Source organism: Canis aureus, chromosome 19 (assembly GCF_053574225.1).
Source record: "Canis aureus isolate CA01 chromosome 19, VMU_Caureus_v.1.0, whole genome shotgun sequence".
NCBI lineage: Eukaryota > Metazoa > Chordata > Mammalia > Carnivora > Canidae > Canis > Canis aureus.
The window spans coordinates 40,183,745-40,197,059 of record NC_135629.1 but is presented as its reverse complement, the minus strand read 5'-3'; the positions used below and the strand labels follow the sequence as shown (position 1 = coordinate 40,197,059).

The 13,315-nt window shown below is 59.0% G+C and overlaps 2 protein-coding genes and 1 long non-coding RNA gene across 8 annotated transcripts; 1 reads left to right on the top strand and 2 right to left on the bottom strand.

The window, feature by feature from the left end:
• Window positions 1-39: 39 nt before the first annotated feature.
• LOC144290026 (uncharacterized) lies at window positions 40-8,294 on the top strand. Of its 2 annotated transcripts, none has more exons than XR_013357903.1 (3): window positions 40-442; window positions 3,846-3,894; window positions 5,990-8,294. It is a non-coding gene; the product is annotated as an uncharacterized LOC144290026 (long non-coding RNA). The 2 variants fall into 2 exon arrangements; XR_013357904.1 differs by having other exon boundaries at window positions 40-1,504.
• Window positions 1,472-7,307, bottom strand: HYAL1 (hyaluronidase 1). The gene is made up of 4 exons (XM_077858790.1): window positions 3,948-7,307; window positions 2,502-3,425; window positions 2,059-2,148; window positions 1,472-1,864 (listed from the first exon to the last, which is right to left on the bottom strand). Exons 1-4 carry the CDS (start codon window positions 3,975-3,977, stop codon window positions 1,547-1,549), a joined length of 1,362 nt encoding a protein of 453 aa, XP_077714916.1. The 5' UTR covers window positions 3,978-7,307; the 3' UTR covers window positions 1,472-1,546.
• On the bottom strand, window positions 7,462-12,589 carry HYAL2 (hyaluronidase 2). 5 transcript variants are annotated; one of them, XM_077858788.1, is made up of 4 exons: window positions 12,472-12,589; window positions 9,270-10,240; window positions 8,671-8,760; window positions 7,462-8,197 (listed from the first exon to the last, which is right to left on the bottom strand). In XM_077858788.1, the coding sequence occupies exons 2-4, from the start codon at window positions 10,185-10,187 to the stop codon at window positions 7,787-7,789; spliced, it is 1,419 nt and encodes a 472-aa protein (XP_077714914.1). In that variant the 5' UTR covers window positions 10,188-10,240; window positions 12,472-12,589; the 3' UTR covers window positions 7,462-7,786. The 5 variants fall into 5 exon arrangements, with proteins under 5 accessions (XP_077714914.1, XP_077714911.1, XP_077714912.1 ...); XM_077858785.1 differs by lacking the exon at window positions 12,472-12,589 and adding an exon at window positions 12,298-12,431; XM_077858786.1 differs by lacking the exon at window positions 12,472-12,589 and adding an exon at window positions 11,067-11,213.
• Window positions 12,590-13,315: the final 726 nt, after the last annotated feature.

The following is a 13,315-nucleotide window of genomic DNA, read 5'->3' as shown; positions in this document are numbered from 1 at the left end:
GCGACCCCCCTAGGCCCCGCCCCCGGCGCCCGCGCCCCGCCGCTGAGCCCGCGCACACCCACAGCCGGCCTCGGCCGCGGCTCCGCCTCCTGCCCCCCCGCCCTCTTCGCCCGGGGGCTGGGACCCAGCGCAGGTCCGCCTCCTCCTCGCCGCGCCCCGCCCTGAGCCCGCGTCCCCGCTCCTGGCCGCTGCCGAGGCGTCCGGGATTGCGCTCGGCCGGGGTCTTGCCGGGGCGCATCCCGCCGGATCCTTGGCCGCGGGCAGGCTCCCTCCACCTCGCTCTGCTTCCGCCTCGCCTCCTCCCGCCCCGCCCTAGGCTCGGCAGGTCTCCGTTCCCATTGGCCTCCGGGAGGAAAGGGTCCAGCGTGGAAACGGTCAGGGAGAGCTTCCTCCTGAAATTTGGACCGCATGCTCGGAAGCGGCCGCCCTCGACAGCCATCAGGTCTGAGTGAGAGAGACGAGCGTCTTCTGTGCCCTCTGGATCCCAGCGCCGGCACGTCTTAGCCACTCACTAGCTCTGGAAGCAAGAGCTTTATTTGCGAGGCTCGGCCCTCTGAGCAGATTCAGGTTGCAGGGCTGGTTACTCTCAACACACAGTAGGAGCCAAAGGGCTTTACCTCGATGGCTAGACAGCCTGGGTTTGATCTCAGCTTCTCTATTTTTGGCTGTGCAGCCTTGGGCAAAGTGCTTGCCCTCTCAGTTGTGTGCCTGTTGCCTCAGAACGTCGTGTTAGGACCGAATGAGCTATAGTCTACTTAAAATGCTTAGCACAGGATTTGGGGAAGAGTAGGTGCTCAGTGAATGTCAATTCTTGTGATTGCTACTGTTTAAAGACTGGCTCGGTGTCTCTGGAGAGGTTTATGACCCTGCTGGGTGAGTGCTGAGGCTCTAGCCCCTTAGGTAACTAACTATCCTGGTCTGTTAAGCATTTGCACAGGTGCAGGCATATGCTCTTTTTTTTTTTTTTTTTTTTTTTTTAGGCATATGCTCTTGATGGTGGCTGAGAGTACTCCTGACTGTGATCATGACTTGTTTTACTTGTGATCATGATCATGTTTTACTGCTTGTACTTGAGAAAGCTGTGGCCAGGCTCGGAATTCATTAGGTTGTGAAACCGAAGAAAAGAGACCTCATTTTAAATGGAGTCAAAAGGCAAGAAGGGGGAATTCAGACATAACCATTTCTTGAAGCCCTTTACAGACCCAACGAGAAGCCTACTTTACTACCCCTGTGGGAGGAAAGATTTTTCTGATTGCAGCCCAGCCAATGAGAGCCTCGTAACAATGAAAAGCCACCACCCTCAAACTCCTGCTTCACTCCAACGAGTTCTGTTTATAACAGGCCCTTCCCACTCCCCCCTTTATAAAACAGCATTCCTCTTCTTTGTTCTCCGGACTTGGCTATGGTTTTGCAACAGCACGCCGCATCTTGTCTCAAATTGCAATTCTCTGCTGTTCCCAAATAGACCCACTTTTGCTGGCAAAATAACGATTTTATTTTTAAGGTAAACAAGGTACTCAATGTGTATATCCTGGTGTGTGGCCAATTACCGCATGCCCTGCTGCTCACACCGCACTCCCTTCCAGCCACGATAGCAGCGACATTGAAACTCCACAGCCATCCTCATCCGATCCTCACGGGAGAGGGCACCTTGTAGGGTCAAGGGCCTGCCACCAGGAGGGAGCTGGATGGAGAAACTGGTGGGGTTGAGGAAGAGGAGGGCCTCAGGGTAGCTAGGGCGCCTGACACAGCGACCATGGCCTGAGCATAGGGCTTGACTGCACAGAAGAACCCCACTGGTCACGTTGAGGATGAAGGGCCCCAGGGTGGTGTCCACATACTCCTTGATGGCCTGGCATGATTCCTGAGTGGGGGGGAGGAACATCAGGGACACCATGATCACGCATGGGCCAATCTAGGGCATTGACTCGCTCTTTTACCTGCTGGCCAACCAGGACTGCAGGGATAGAAAGGGTGGGCCAGGGTCTCCCCTCCCAGTCAGCCTGGCAGCCCCACCCCTGCCCGCAGCCCTCACCCCCATCCTGGGCCTGAGCTCACCTTGGTTCTTGTGTTCTCCCAGCTTACCCAGAGCACCACTCCTGCTGCCCCCTGGGCTGCACTTTCCCCTAGGCTGTGCTCCAGTTCGTCCTGGGGAAAGGGACAATATGGCTCTGAGAGGCCTTCCTCCCTCCCCTCAGCAGATTGCCATAACACCGCTGGATGGGACAAATAACTCATAACCGCCACCTGGGGCTGCTCTGGCCCTGGTGGCAAGAGGCAAGCCTGTCCTCCCTCTGGCCTGTGAGTGCCACACAGCAGGTACTACATCTTTGTGTGATGAATGCTGAATCGCCTCTACAGAGCACAGAACTTGGCACACAGTAAGAGCTCAAGGAATGGAAAATAATGGATAAAAGTGCCCCAAGGCTGTGGGCCTCACTTATTAGACCTAATGCCCGACAAGATAGGTTACAAGGTGGGTGGGGTCACAGGAGACTCACCAGGGGCAGAACGCGGTTCGTGTTGTCATAGAAGATCTGAGCATAGGGCAGCACTGGCAGATAGGGGTCCCCAACATCCTCAGCCACACGGAATGCCTCGCCTACACGGTGCCGCACATACATCTGTCCCTTCCCTGTGCCCTCCAGCTCTGTGGGCAAGTAGATGCTGGGGTAGAGGGCACGGCTCTGGCGCCATAGCCATCCCAGTTGGTCATTCTGGGCACCAATACCTGGTGGGCACTCGCCTGTATAGTTGGGGCTTAGAAAATCATAGTTATAGCAGTCAGGGAAGCCATAGAAGCCCCAGAGGCCACGAGGCCTCAGTGCTTGGCCCAGCTTGAGGGTGCCTGCCATCCAGGCCTGTGCAGCTTTCTGGAACTGGTCCCGAGCTGCTGCCTCCACCCGAGTAGCTGGCCAGTCTGGATGCTGCCCCCGTACCAGTGCCCGTGAGCGCTGCCGGTAAATGTCCTTGCTGTCCCAGTTGAAGGCCCAGCGTGGGCGCCATGCCTCCCAGTCGATGACCGCCAGTCCTGAGAAGTCAGACTCAGGTATGGCAGCCTGAATGTCCTGGAATGAGTGGACCAGGTGGGTATCCAGGCTGGCATTCTGGGGCAGGCCACCAAACACAGGCTCCCCAGCAGATGTGTAATATGGGTAGGTGCCCAGCTGGTAGCTGTAGAAAATGGTCATGTCGGGGCCACGGAAGGTCTGCCCTGGGTTGGCCACCACATCGAAGACACTGACATCCACATCCACGCCGTATTTCTCCAGGCACCACTGGGTGTTTGCGTTCCAGATGGTGGTGAAGGGCTGGTTGGGTACCACGGAGCTCCTGGAGCCTTGGGCGGTGCCGAGCAAGGTCAGGAAGAGGGCATAGGTGGGAAGCAGATGGACTGCCATGGCAGAGGATGAGTCTAGGGAAACCTGGCCAGGGGAGGCAAAGCTGAGAGCGGGTTCTGAACTCTCTGACTCCCTACTCAGAAAAGGCCAGCCAAGCCCCTTGCTCATTAATCCACCCCAGCTCCAGCTTTAGGTAAACATTGACCTTGGCTCAGGGCTCGGGGAGGTCAGAGGGCAAAGGAAAGGCACGGAGGGGGTGCATATCTGAGTTGTCTCTAGGATGGGGCCTCTGCCCTCTTGTCTCCCACAGACTTTGTCAGGCTTTGTGTGTGTGTAGTGTGTGCCTAAGCTAACGGATCCCCTTCCCCCGGGGTGTTGCGGGGGTGGGGGTGGGGGCGCGACAGAAGCTATGACTTCTGTTTTGAGAAGAGCTGCTGAGAGCCAGGCCCTCAACCCCCAGGCTGACCTGACTGATGGAGGATCCTTTCCTGTCTCATCCCCTAGGAATCCTGGCCAGCCACTGGAGGAAGAGATGCTCAGCGACCAACGACAGGTCAGCCCAACCCTCCAGGATACCCGCGAGTCTGCCCACTTGTCCCTGCTGACCTCAGGGCTGAAGGGCCTCATCCTCCACATTTCCTGACCCCCGAGTGAGGGCCTAGGCAGGGCTCAGCAAGATTCTGTTCCTCAACTCTGGCCCCAGCGGCACCAGACTCTGGGAGGAAGCTGCTGCTGGAAACTCTGAGCTTTTGTCAGGGGGTCACCCCACCCAGTCTGGGGGCGGGCTGAGGGGCAGGCCTGGGGCCGGAGGGCTGGGCCAGGCAGCAGAGCCACCTCGCATCCCTAACAAAGTGCCTTGTTAGGAGGTGGGGCTGGGCCGGAAGCGGCCCTGCCCACACGGTCAACACCTCCACTGGGCTTTGTGGCTTTATTTGGGTTGGGGTTCGTGTGGGGATGGCAGCAATGCAGGGGGCCTGCCTGGGTGGCAGACCCTGCTGGACAGGCCTGTTTGTGATACTGGCATCTGGGATCCTTGGTACTGGAGATGGAGGGAGCATACTCTTGTGCAGGGGTGCCTTAGGACATTTGTGGGGCTCGGGTACTTTTCGACTTTCTGGGCCCCTTCCTCAAAACATTAAAGAGTACATTTTATAGCTATGCTGGTACAAAGACAAATGCAATCCAGACTGAGGTCATTATCATATATTCATTATTAATCTGTATCTTCCTCTGATTAAAAAAGTGAAGACCTTTTTTAGGCCCCAGGCCCAACACTGACTATGCCCCAGGGGGTAAGTCACCTGTGCTTTTGGGACAAGTGTGAAAGGCACTGTGTCTGTGAAGTTGGGCTGGTCACTGAGCGCATCCTTGTGAAGCCCTGCTCAGCTTTGCTCTAGGCTTTTGTGCAAGCTCCAGTAGAGCATGTCTGTGCAAACATGGGATCCAGTGAGACTGGCAGTGAGACTCCGGTCTTGTGACTATGAGACCCCATGTTTGTGTGACCATGGGTGTGTCAGTGACCACATGCTTGTTCATTCCATTATGATTTCATTTCTTTGCTGATTCAGAAGCTGGTTCTTGAGACCTGCTAGGTGCCCACACCCAGGTTTACCTGCCAGGGTGGAAGGAAACGTCATGTCCCTGGTCCAGGTGAAAGTGCTACCTGACTCTATGGCCCAGTCTGAGCCTGAGCCAGTGCTGCCCCCTGACAACAGTGGTCAATGAGTCAGTCACATAGCTTGCGGTCATCTGGACTTGGTCCTCCAGGCTAGGATGGAGAAGCTGACTGCATTGAAGCAGGAGGACCCAAGCACAGGATCACCACAGAGGTGGTGGCTACTGATCCTGTTCACAAAGTAGAGTCCCAGAGTGATGACCATTAGGCTCAGAGAGCCTGGCACAACTCCCAAGGGCTGAGTGGACAGAACATCAAGACAGCCCTGACTCCCTCTCTGAGGGTTCATACTACCTTCTGGTGCCCCCAGAAACCTAGTGCCATGATTGGCACAATCCAGCCAACCACTGGGCTGGCGTTCTCTATCTGGATTCAGTTTAGCAGAGAATCTCTAATGGTGGAACAGCAGGAAGATGCTGGGGCACCTGAAGTCCTCCCCAACCTGAGGGCCCTGCCCCTGCTGAGCTGGTCTGGCCAGAATGGTCCAAGTGCTGTGTGTGTCTGGGGTCAGTCCACCTTCGTGGTCCAGCCCTGCCTGCTCTCTCTGGTTGCGTGCCTACCCCGGGTCTGAGCCACCTCGCTCCCATTACTCTCACCCACCCATCCACAGCTGTGGCGGTCCCTGCACCTTCCATGAGACTGTCTTCCAGGTCCTCCTGGAAAGTGATGTTATCACAGGTTTGCACGGAGGGGGCCACAGCTAGATGGGTACAGGTCACAGATGTTGGGGGGAGGAAACCGTTGTGTAAGATCATATGTGTGGGGGAAATCTCAGCTTTGCATAGGTATGAAGAATTCCTAGCTAGATGGGAAGTCACAGAGGTTGGGTATTACAGATGTGGGTAGGGTAGTTCACAGGTGTGTTTGAGGGTCACAGCTGGGTAGGGGAAGTCAGAGGTGCGAGGGCAGTAAGTCACAGCTTCTTCCTTGACCTATTTTTCCTTGACCAATATTTTCGTCTTCTGCTCAGCAGGCTTCTCCCCACCATGGCCATGAGCAGCTGGGCACCCCTCCTCCACCAGGTGAACTGACACTGCCTTCCCGATGCTACCACCAGCCCCTTCCCTCCATTCTCTGCCATCACCAGCCAGAGGGACGAGGATCACTTTACAACCTGAGCTGACATCAGTTTGGTGTGGCTCGCTTCTCCAGACTCTGCTCCACCGAGCACATCTGAATTGGCCTTTGCATCTAGTGTGCACCCCCTTGACGACAGCACTCTTTCCTGGTGTGGCTCACAGATGCAGCCTAGCACCGGCATGTGTGTTTACTGTGTGTTTACTGCACAGGTGAGATGGTCACCGCCATCAGGCAAGGTCAGGCGTACACCCCGCCCCACCTGCAGTAACCCCTTGGCCACCCCGCAGCCTCAGATTGCCATAACCCCTTGGCCACCCCGCAGCCTCAGATTGCCAAGTCCCAGCTGTGTTCTGACTTCCTCCAGTCTTTGCCCTCACTTTATCTTTACTATCAAGCTTCCGCTTCCACTTTCAAAACTCAGTGTAGAAAGCACTTCCTTGAGGATACCTCCTTTGAGTCCTTGCGGCTGGAATGCCCCCTTCACCACTTGGCTGATTCTGGAGTGTGTCTCCTCACCTTCAGTGTATGCTGAGGGCAGGGCTGGCGTCATCACTAACACAAGGGGACCCCAAGTGTGGGTCTGATGACTGAGAAGAGGAGCAGAGACCCTCTGCTTCCAGAGACCAGGTAACTTCAAAAGCAGGGGAGTGAAGTAGGCCAGAGCTAATCTGATTACTCCAGCAGCTACCCCTCTCCCCTGGGACAGCTAGGGATAAGCCACATTCTCCCATGGCCAGGACAGGGCTGACCTCTGAGGACGTCTCTGCTCCCAGACTCAAGATGCCTCCCTCTCGCGCCACTGTGCATCTTTGCAGCGGGACAGGGACGAGGTCCCAAACCCCAGTGGAGGACTGTGACCCAGCTGGGAAGAGGCATGTGTGGCTGGAGTTCACTGCCCTTGGGAGCTGGGAGTGGAGGAGACGCCCCTGCCTGTGGGAACAGTAGGGAGGGGTGGTCTGGCTACTTGCCCAGCCAGGGAATATCAAATATCTACTTCCCCTTTCTCCCTGGATGGGCAACGTGAGGTGAGTGGCACTGGCCCAGCTAGGGACCCAGGGGCAAGTGGGCGAGCACAATGAGTCTGGTCCCTCACAGAATGTCGGGCCCAACTGCTTTCTTATCAATATGGAGAAAACAAGGTCCTTGGTGTTGGGGTGCAATGTGAATCCTTCTGTTCCCAGTGGCCCCTGCCCCAGCAGAGCAGCTGCAGAATGGGCAGCTCTGGGCCTCCGGGTTCCATGGACTGCATATAACAAATAAGATGTCCCCAGCAGAGTCTCACAGGGACAGAGCTGAGCTCAAACCTGAGAGACCCTGAGTCTCTCTCACGTGTCCTGGCCTAGGTAGGTGCAGATAGTCCAAGCATAGAAGCAGTTGTTTTATATTTAATTTACAAAAGAGACCCCAAAATAATAATAATAAACTATTCAGGGGCAGGAGAGTAGGGTCAGGTCCTCTCTGGCCCGGCTGTGCCCCTCTTCCTCTCAGGCTGGGAGAGAAGGGGCCTCTCAGGGGACTGCCCCTCCCCCTTAGAACAGGGGGGTGAGAGCTGGTATGGACGCGTTGGGGATCCCAGGGGCTCTGCCCCCCCTCCCCAGGCTCCAGTTTGTCCACCCCTCGCAGGCTCCTACAGGCCTAGCAGAGCTCTTGTGGCAGAGGCCAGCTTGCCTGGCAGCCAGGTGAGAGACCTCTATGAAGTCCAGGTGAGCACCAGGGCTGCCACAGCCAGCGGGCCGGTGAGGTGGGACCCAGCCCAGGCCCCCCGGGCACCCCCAGCTGCCCGTGTATGGTCCCACTGGCATTGCTCGCCACCCCAGCCTAAGTAGCACTGGCAGCGGAAGTGTGTCTGCAGGTGATTGAGATCAGCCCAGCTGAGCTCGCCCTCTGGTCGAAGCTGGGGCTCACCAGGTACGTGGCTAGGCACCAGGCGGAAGCTGCTGGCACTGAGGTGCAGAAAGGTATTGGCGCTGGGGTCACGGCGTACGCAGCGCCCGTGGCCATGGCACTGTGCCCAACTGCAATACTGGGCGGCCCAGGACACGTTGACTACGTAGGGAACCAGCAGCCGCTTCAGGTAATCCTTGAGGTACTGGCAGGTCTCCTGGGGACAAAGGCCAGGGATCAGAGTCAGCCGCCTCAGCCCACAGGCCCAGATGGACATTCTGTGTTCACACTGCAAGGTCTGTACTTTCTTTTAACAGTGTCCACCTGTGTATGTGTACAGGCATGTTTGAGCCCTACTGTCCCTGTCCCTGCAGAGAAGGGAGGAGGGGACGGGGATAAGCCCAGCAGGGGAAGAGGGAAATGCGGGGGGGGGGGGGGGGGGCGGGAGAGGGGAGTTAAGGGGGTAAGGGTGGAACTCAAAGGCTGTTCAGGATACCATGACTCCTTTCCTGGGACTAGGGGAAGAACGCTTTCTTCTCTGTTGGGATCAGAGGTGCCTGGGTGTGAGACAAGGGACCCAGACTAGGTTGGTTTGCCCACCTTAAGGTGGGCAGCCCAAAGCTGCACCTGTCTGTCTGCCTCCTGCAGACTCCACTTTGGCAGGCTGGTGGAGGGGGGGTTCTTACTCACCGTGCTAGTGGTGTAGCCTGCGTCGCCCCAGAGGATGACCCCGGCTGCGCCCAGGGCTGCACTCTCACCAATGGTGGAGATGAGATCCATCTGTGTGGGAGGAGGAAGAGAGTCAATGGGGAAGACCGAGACCACAGGGTGAGGACAAGACAGGCTGGGCAGGCCCCAACCCTGTTCTGACTTGCTGATCCCTCAGCCCAGTACCCCTCCCCAGCCTAAGGCAGAGGTTGTTACATTTTCTCATTAGATGTGCAAGCCATTTGCTTCCGTACTTTGGCTTCCATTTCTCAAGCCAATGGCCCACTTGAATCTAGGATGTATCTATCAGGATGAACTCCAAAGTCAGAATGCCTAGTCCCAAGTCCCTGCTCTGCCTCGGGTGTGCTGGGAAGCTTTGAGCAAATTTCTCAGTCTCTCTGGATTTCGATTTTCTTACCCACAAAACGGAGAGACCTACTCTGCCACCCTTTCACAGGATCCCAGAGAGAATGACGGCAGGGGATTTAGGGCAGCTAGTCAGCTAGGGGGCAGGTCCCCCTGCTATCCCAAACCTGCAGTGGTACCCTGGGGAAGAAGGCAGGGCCCAGGAAGGCACGTACCTCGCTAAGGCCTGTGAGCCTGCGGCTATAGGTGGGTCGTGTGAAGACGTAGACCGGGAGCGCATGGTTGGCGTGATGGGTGTGAGCCACGCGAAGGGCCTCCTGAACTCGGAAGCTGACAAAGTTGCGGCCATGGGTGGAGGACGCAAGCGTCTCGTCCAGGTAAACAGAAGGGAAGAGGGCTGTGCTCTCGGCCCAGAGCCAGGCCAGCTGATCGTTCCGGGAGACCTCAACGTCAGGGCAGCGGCCGGTGTAGGTCTCCCAGTTCTGCACATAGTCGTGGTTGTAACAGTCGGGGAAGAGGTAGAAGCCCCAGAGGTGCCGTGGCCGAACTGCCTTGACGAAGCGCAGGGTCTCCAGCATGAACTGCCGGGCGGCAAACTCAAACTCGTACTGCGCCTGCTTCACCACACGGTCTGCAGGCCAGTCAGGGTGGCGAACAGCCACCAGCTGGCGCGATGACTGGCGGTATATGTCCTTATCCTGCCAATTGCGCACCCACACAGGCCGCCAGTCCTCCCAGTCGATGACTGCCAGGCCTGCAGGCTCCTGTGAACGAATGTAGTGCTCCACATGTTCCTGCAGCATCTTCAGATGTGCCCAGAGGCTGCCATTCTGTGGCACGCCACCATGCACAGACCTCCCCACTGAACTGAAGCGTGGATACAGGCCCAGCCGGTCATGGTAGAAGATGGTGATGTTCTGGTTCACAAAACCCTCATTGGGTGAGGCCTGCACATCAAAGGCCTTCAGGTCCAGTGGTACCTTGAGACGAGGGCCACAGTCTTGTGTGGGCACATCCCATGCTACCACAAAGGGCCGGCCGGTAAAGATGGGTGGTGCTGTGGGTTTGAGCTGGGCGGCCCATGCCACCACCACCAGGGCCAGTGTGACGGCAGGGCCCAGGCCTGCCCACATGCTGGGGGCTGCAGGGAGACGGTGGTGTCACCTGCCTGACACCAGCTCAGGAACTGGGGGAAAGATGGGAGAGAGCAAGTCAGTCTACAGAATCCTGGAGGTGTCCACCACAAACCCATTCACACCCCCAAAGCCCAAGCTGTGTGGGGCACTGTGCCCAGTTAGGGGACTGTAACAGGTCTGAGAGACCACAGACCACTGAGAAGGCAAGACACCCTGGGAACTCACTGCCAGGAACATAGGGCTCCTTCCTGGAGCAGGTGGCTTATGGCTGGGCAGAGACCTCTGGTAGATCTGTGGGTCTGAGAATTGGCAGGCTGAGCTATGGACTCGCTGCTCAGAAATACAGATGCCTGCACACCGCCCAACAACACACGGTTTCAGAGAGCCCCAAACCCAAGGCCCACTCTGTACCCCGTGAAGAACTCCTGATCTAGAGAAATGCTAGCATTGGGATAAGGCAGGGCAGAGCTCAAGCAGCCACCAGGAAGCTGGAAGACAGCCGCAGAGCTGGTATCTGTGCAGCACCCGCCTGGCGGAAGAGCGAGGCTGTCAGGACTGTCTCAGGCGCAGACCTTCTCTCCCAAGCTCGGTGGAGGCCCCACCGGGACAAAGGGGCGGCAGACCTCCCATGGCGGCGCCGGCGACCGGCCCTTCCCTCCGCAGCCACCGGGAATGCGCGCGCCCGCTCGCCAGGCGGGCCCGGGGAGGAGCTCACTTCTCCTGGCCTTTGTGCGGGACCCCGCCCCCGCCCCGCACGTGGGGCCTGAGCCGGGCCGGGTGGGGGGGGGGTCCCTGGGCCGCCCCGCTGGGCGCATCCCCGAGGGTCCAAACCCAGCCTACGGGGAGAGCCGCTAGGCTTGCACCGTTCGCCCTCACCTCGCGCGGGGCGCCGCCGGGACCCGCGCCACGGCCACCGCCATCCCCGACCCAGCCCGGCCCGCTCCGGCCGCTCGCCCAGGCGCGGTCCCGGCTCGGCGCCTCTGCTGCTCCGCCCCCCACCGCAGCCCGGCCCGCGGGCCCTTTAAGAATCCAGCGTGGAGGTGGGCCCCGGGCAGGACTTGCGGCGGCGGCGGGGAGGTGGGCCTCACTTTCGCGCAGCCAGTGCCGCCTTTAGGCCTCCAGGGTCCCCAGATCCTCCGCCGAGGAATGTGGCCACGCATCTGGGGTCGTGAGGCCCCTCTAACGGGGCCTTCTTCTGGAGTCTCAGGCGCGAGCTCCAGTCAGCCCAAGATTTCCTCCCCCACCAGCCCGCGGCCGGTGGTACAGTCCTCCGCTCGGCCGCGCGACCAGCCAGCTTAAAGGGACAGCATCCGGGACGCGAGTCGCGGAGGGAATAAAGAAGGCGGTGTTCCTCCGCCCGTCCATAAGGTGGTGCTGCGGCGCCCGGGGCCTTGGCTGGGGGCAGCCCAGGATCTGGCCCTGTACCCGCGAGTGTAGCTTCCAGCCCTGGGGCCGTAGTTTGGAGAGAGAGACGGTGACCAGAGCCGACCTCGGGCCTCCCTGGACAGTATTGCCAGGTCCCTACGGATCAGGGCTCCCCTCCCCCCGTCCCAGTCTGAAGGGAAGCCCCGCCCCCTGCCCGACTGGGAGAGAGGGGGCCAAGCTCCTGCCGTTTAGCCCTCGCCGGGCTGGGCGGAGGCAGTGGTTGTCTTGGCAACACGAGCTTTAAGTCGCAGCGTGGCCGGCCCCGCTGGGGGCCGGTAAGCCCAGCGGGCCCTGGGGGTAGGGGCCCAGTCTCTGTGGAGGCCCGTAGGAGCCCCCCAGGCCTTAGTTCAACTCTGAGAAGGCTGCTGCGGTTGCAGCAGTGCCCGGCCCGACAGCAGAGAAATTGGCCTGGCTAGAGGGGCTTCCCCGAATCTCCACCCGCTATCAGGAGCCCTTTCGCCCCACGAGCCCCTCCTGTTGAGGAGCAGGCTTGGAGCTAGACCGGGCCTCCCTGCCTCTTCCTAGATCCTCTCCGCCGAACCCCGTACAGGGCTCAGCTCCCCAAAGGGCCTGGGTCTGCACCAGCAGCCCATTCCCGTCCGCGTGCCAGGGACAGGAGAGAGGTAGAGCTCCTGCGAGAGGATCTACGGGGTTGCAGGCCAGTCGCCTGCACTGGGCTCACCTGTGTGGGAGCCGGTGGGCCCAGTAGGTCGGCGGCCTCCCTCCTTCCCCGGGTGAGCCTCTCCGGCTAAGCTACTCGCACCAGCTGCTGCCCGCCGGGCAGCCCGCCGGCGACTTGATAAACCCCATCCCCTCCCACCCGCTCCCGCCTCCCACCCCAGCCCTTTTTCCTCACTTCCTGCTGCCCCTCTGAGAGGAAAGGGCCAGGAACCGGCGCGGGGGAAGGGACCGCCTTGACCCTGTTTCCCTCCGGCTTGCCCTGCTGGCTGGCTGCCTTCCCCCCTCCTCCCCCAGTATGCCCTGGCCCTGCGAACTGCACCAGGTGACAGGAAGGCTGTGGGACTTGGCTCAGGTGACAGCCTGCGCCATGCCGGCAGGGCAGCTTCCTAACCCCGAGAGCTCTTCTCCTTAACCTTCCCTTGGGATTGAGGCCCATCCTCAAATCCAGTAGCCTGTGAGTGCAGGGCCCCAGTGGTGGGATGCTTGCCTCAAGGTCCCCAAAAACAGGTGGTGAAGAAGGGAACTGGCTCTGAGGGGGTTTGGGGGAACTTCCAGGAGCTGAGTCAATTTTTTTTTCCACTGAGAGCGGAAGTATCCCAAGTGACAGACTGGACAATGTGTTGATGTGTGTGACTGCAGGGTTGGGGTGGGACAGGGGCTGGGAGGGGTCTATAGGCCTCCAGCTCTCCTGCCAGAGGACATTCCTGGGTGAACTTCACCAAGACACTGTAGAGCTCCAGGGAGCTCATAACTGGTGAGAAAAGGGTTGTTTCCATAGGAAGAGGGTGCCTATAACAGGGCTGGCCCGAGAGAGCTGCAGCAGAGTCTCAGCAGACTGTTCCAGAGGGTTGGACAAGTATGCACATCCTCAAGTCACCCTGAGCTTACCTTGTTCACCCTACCAGCCCACCTCCTTGATACCCAGGGCCTCTGTCCTAACAGAAGGCTGCAGAAGACTGGGCAACTGGGGCAATTGGGTACATGCCTCAGAGTCTGTTCCTGAGGACCAAGGAGTCCAG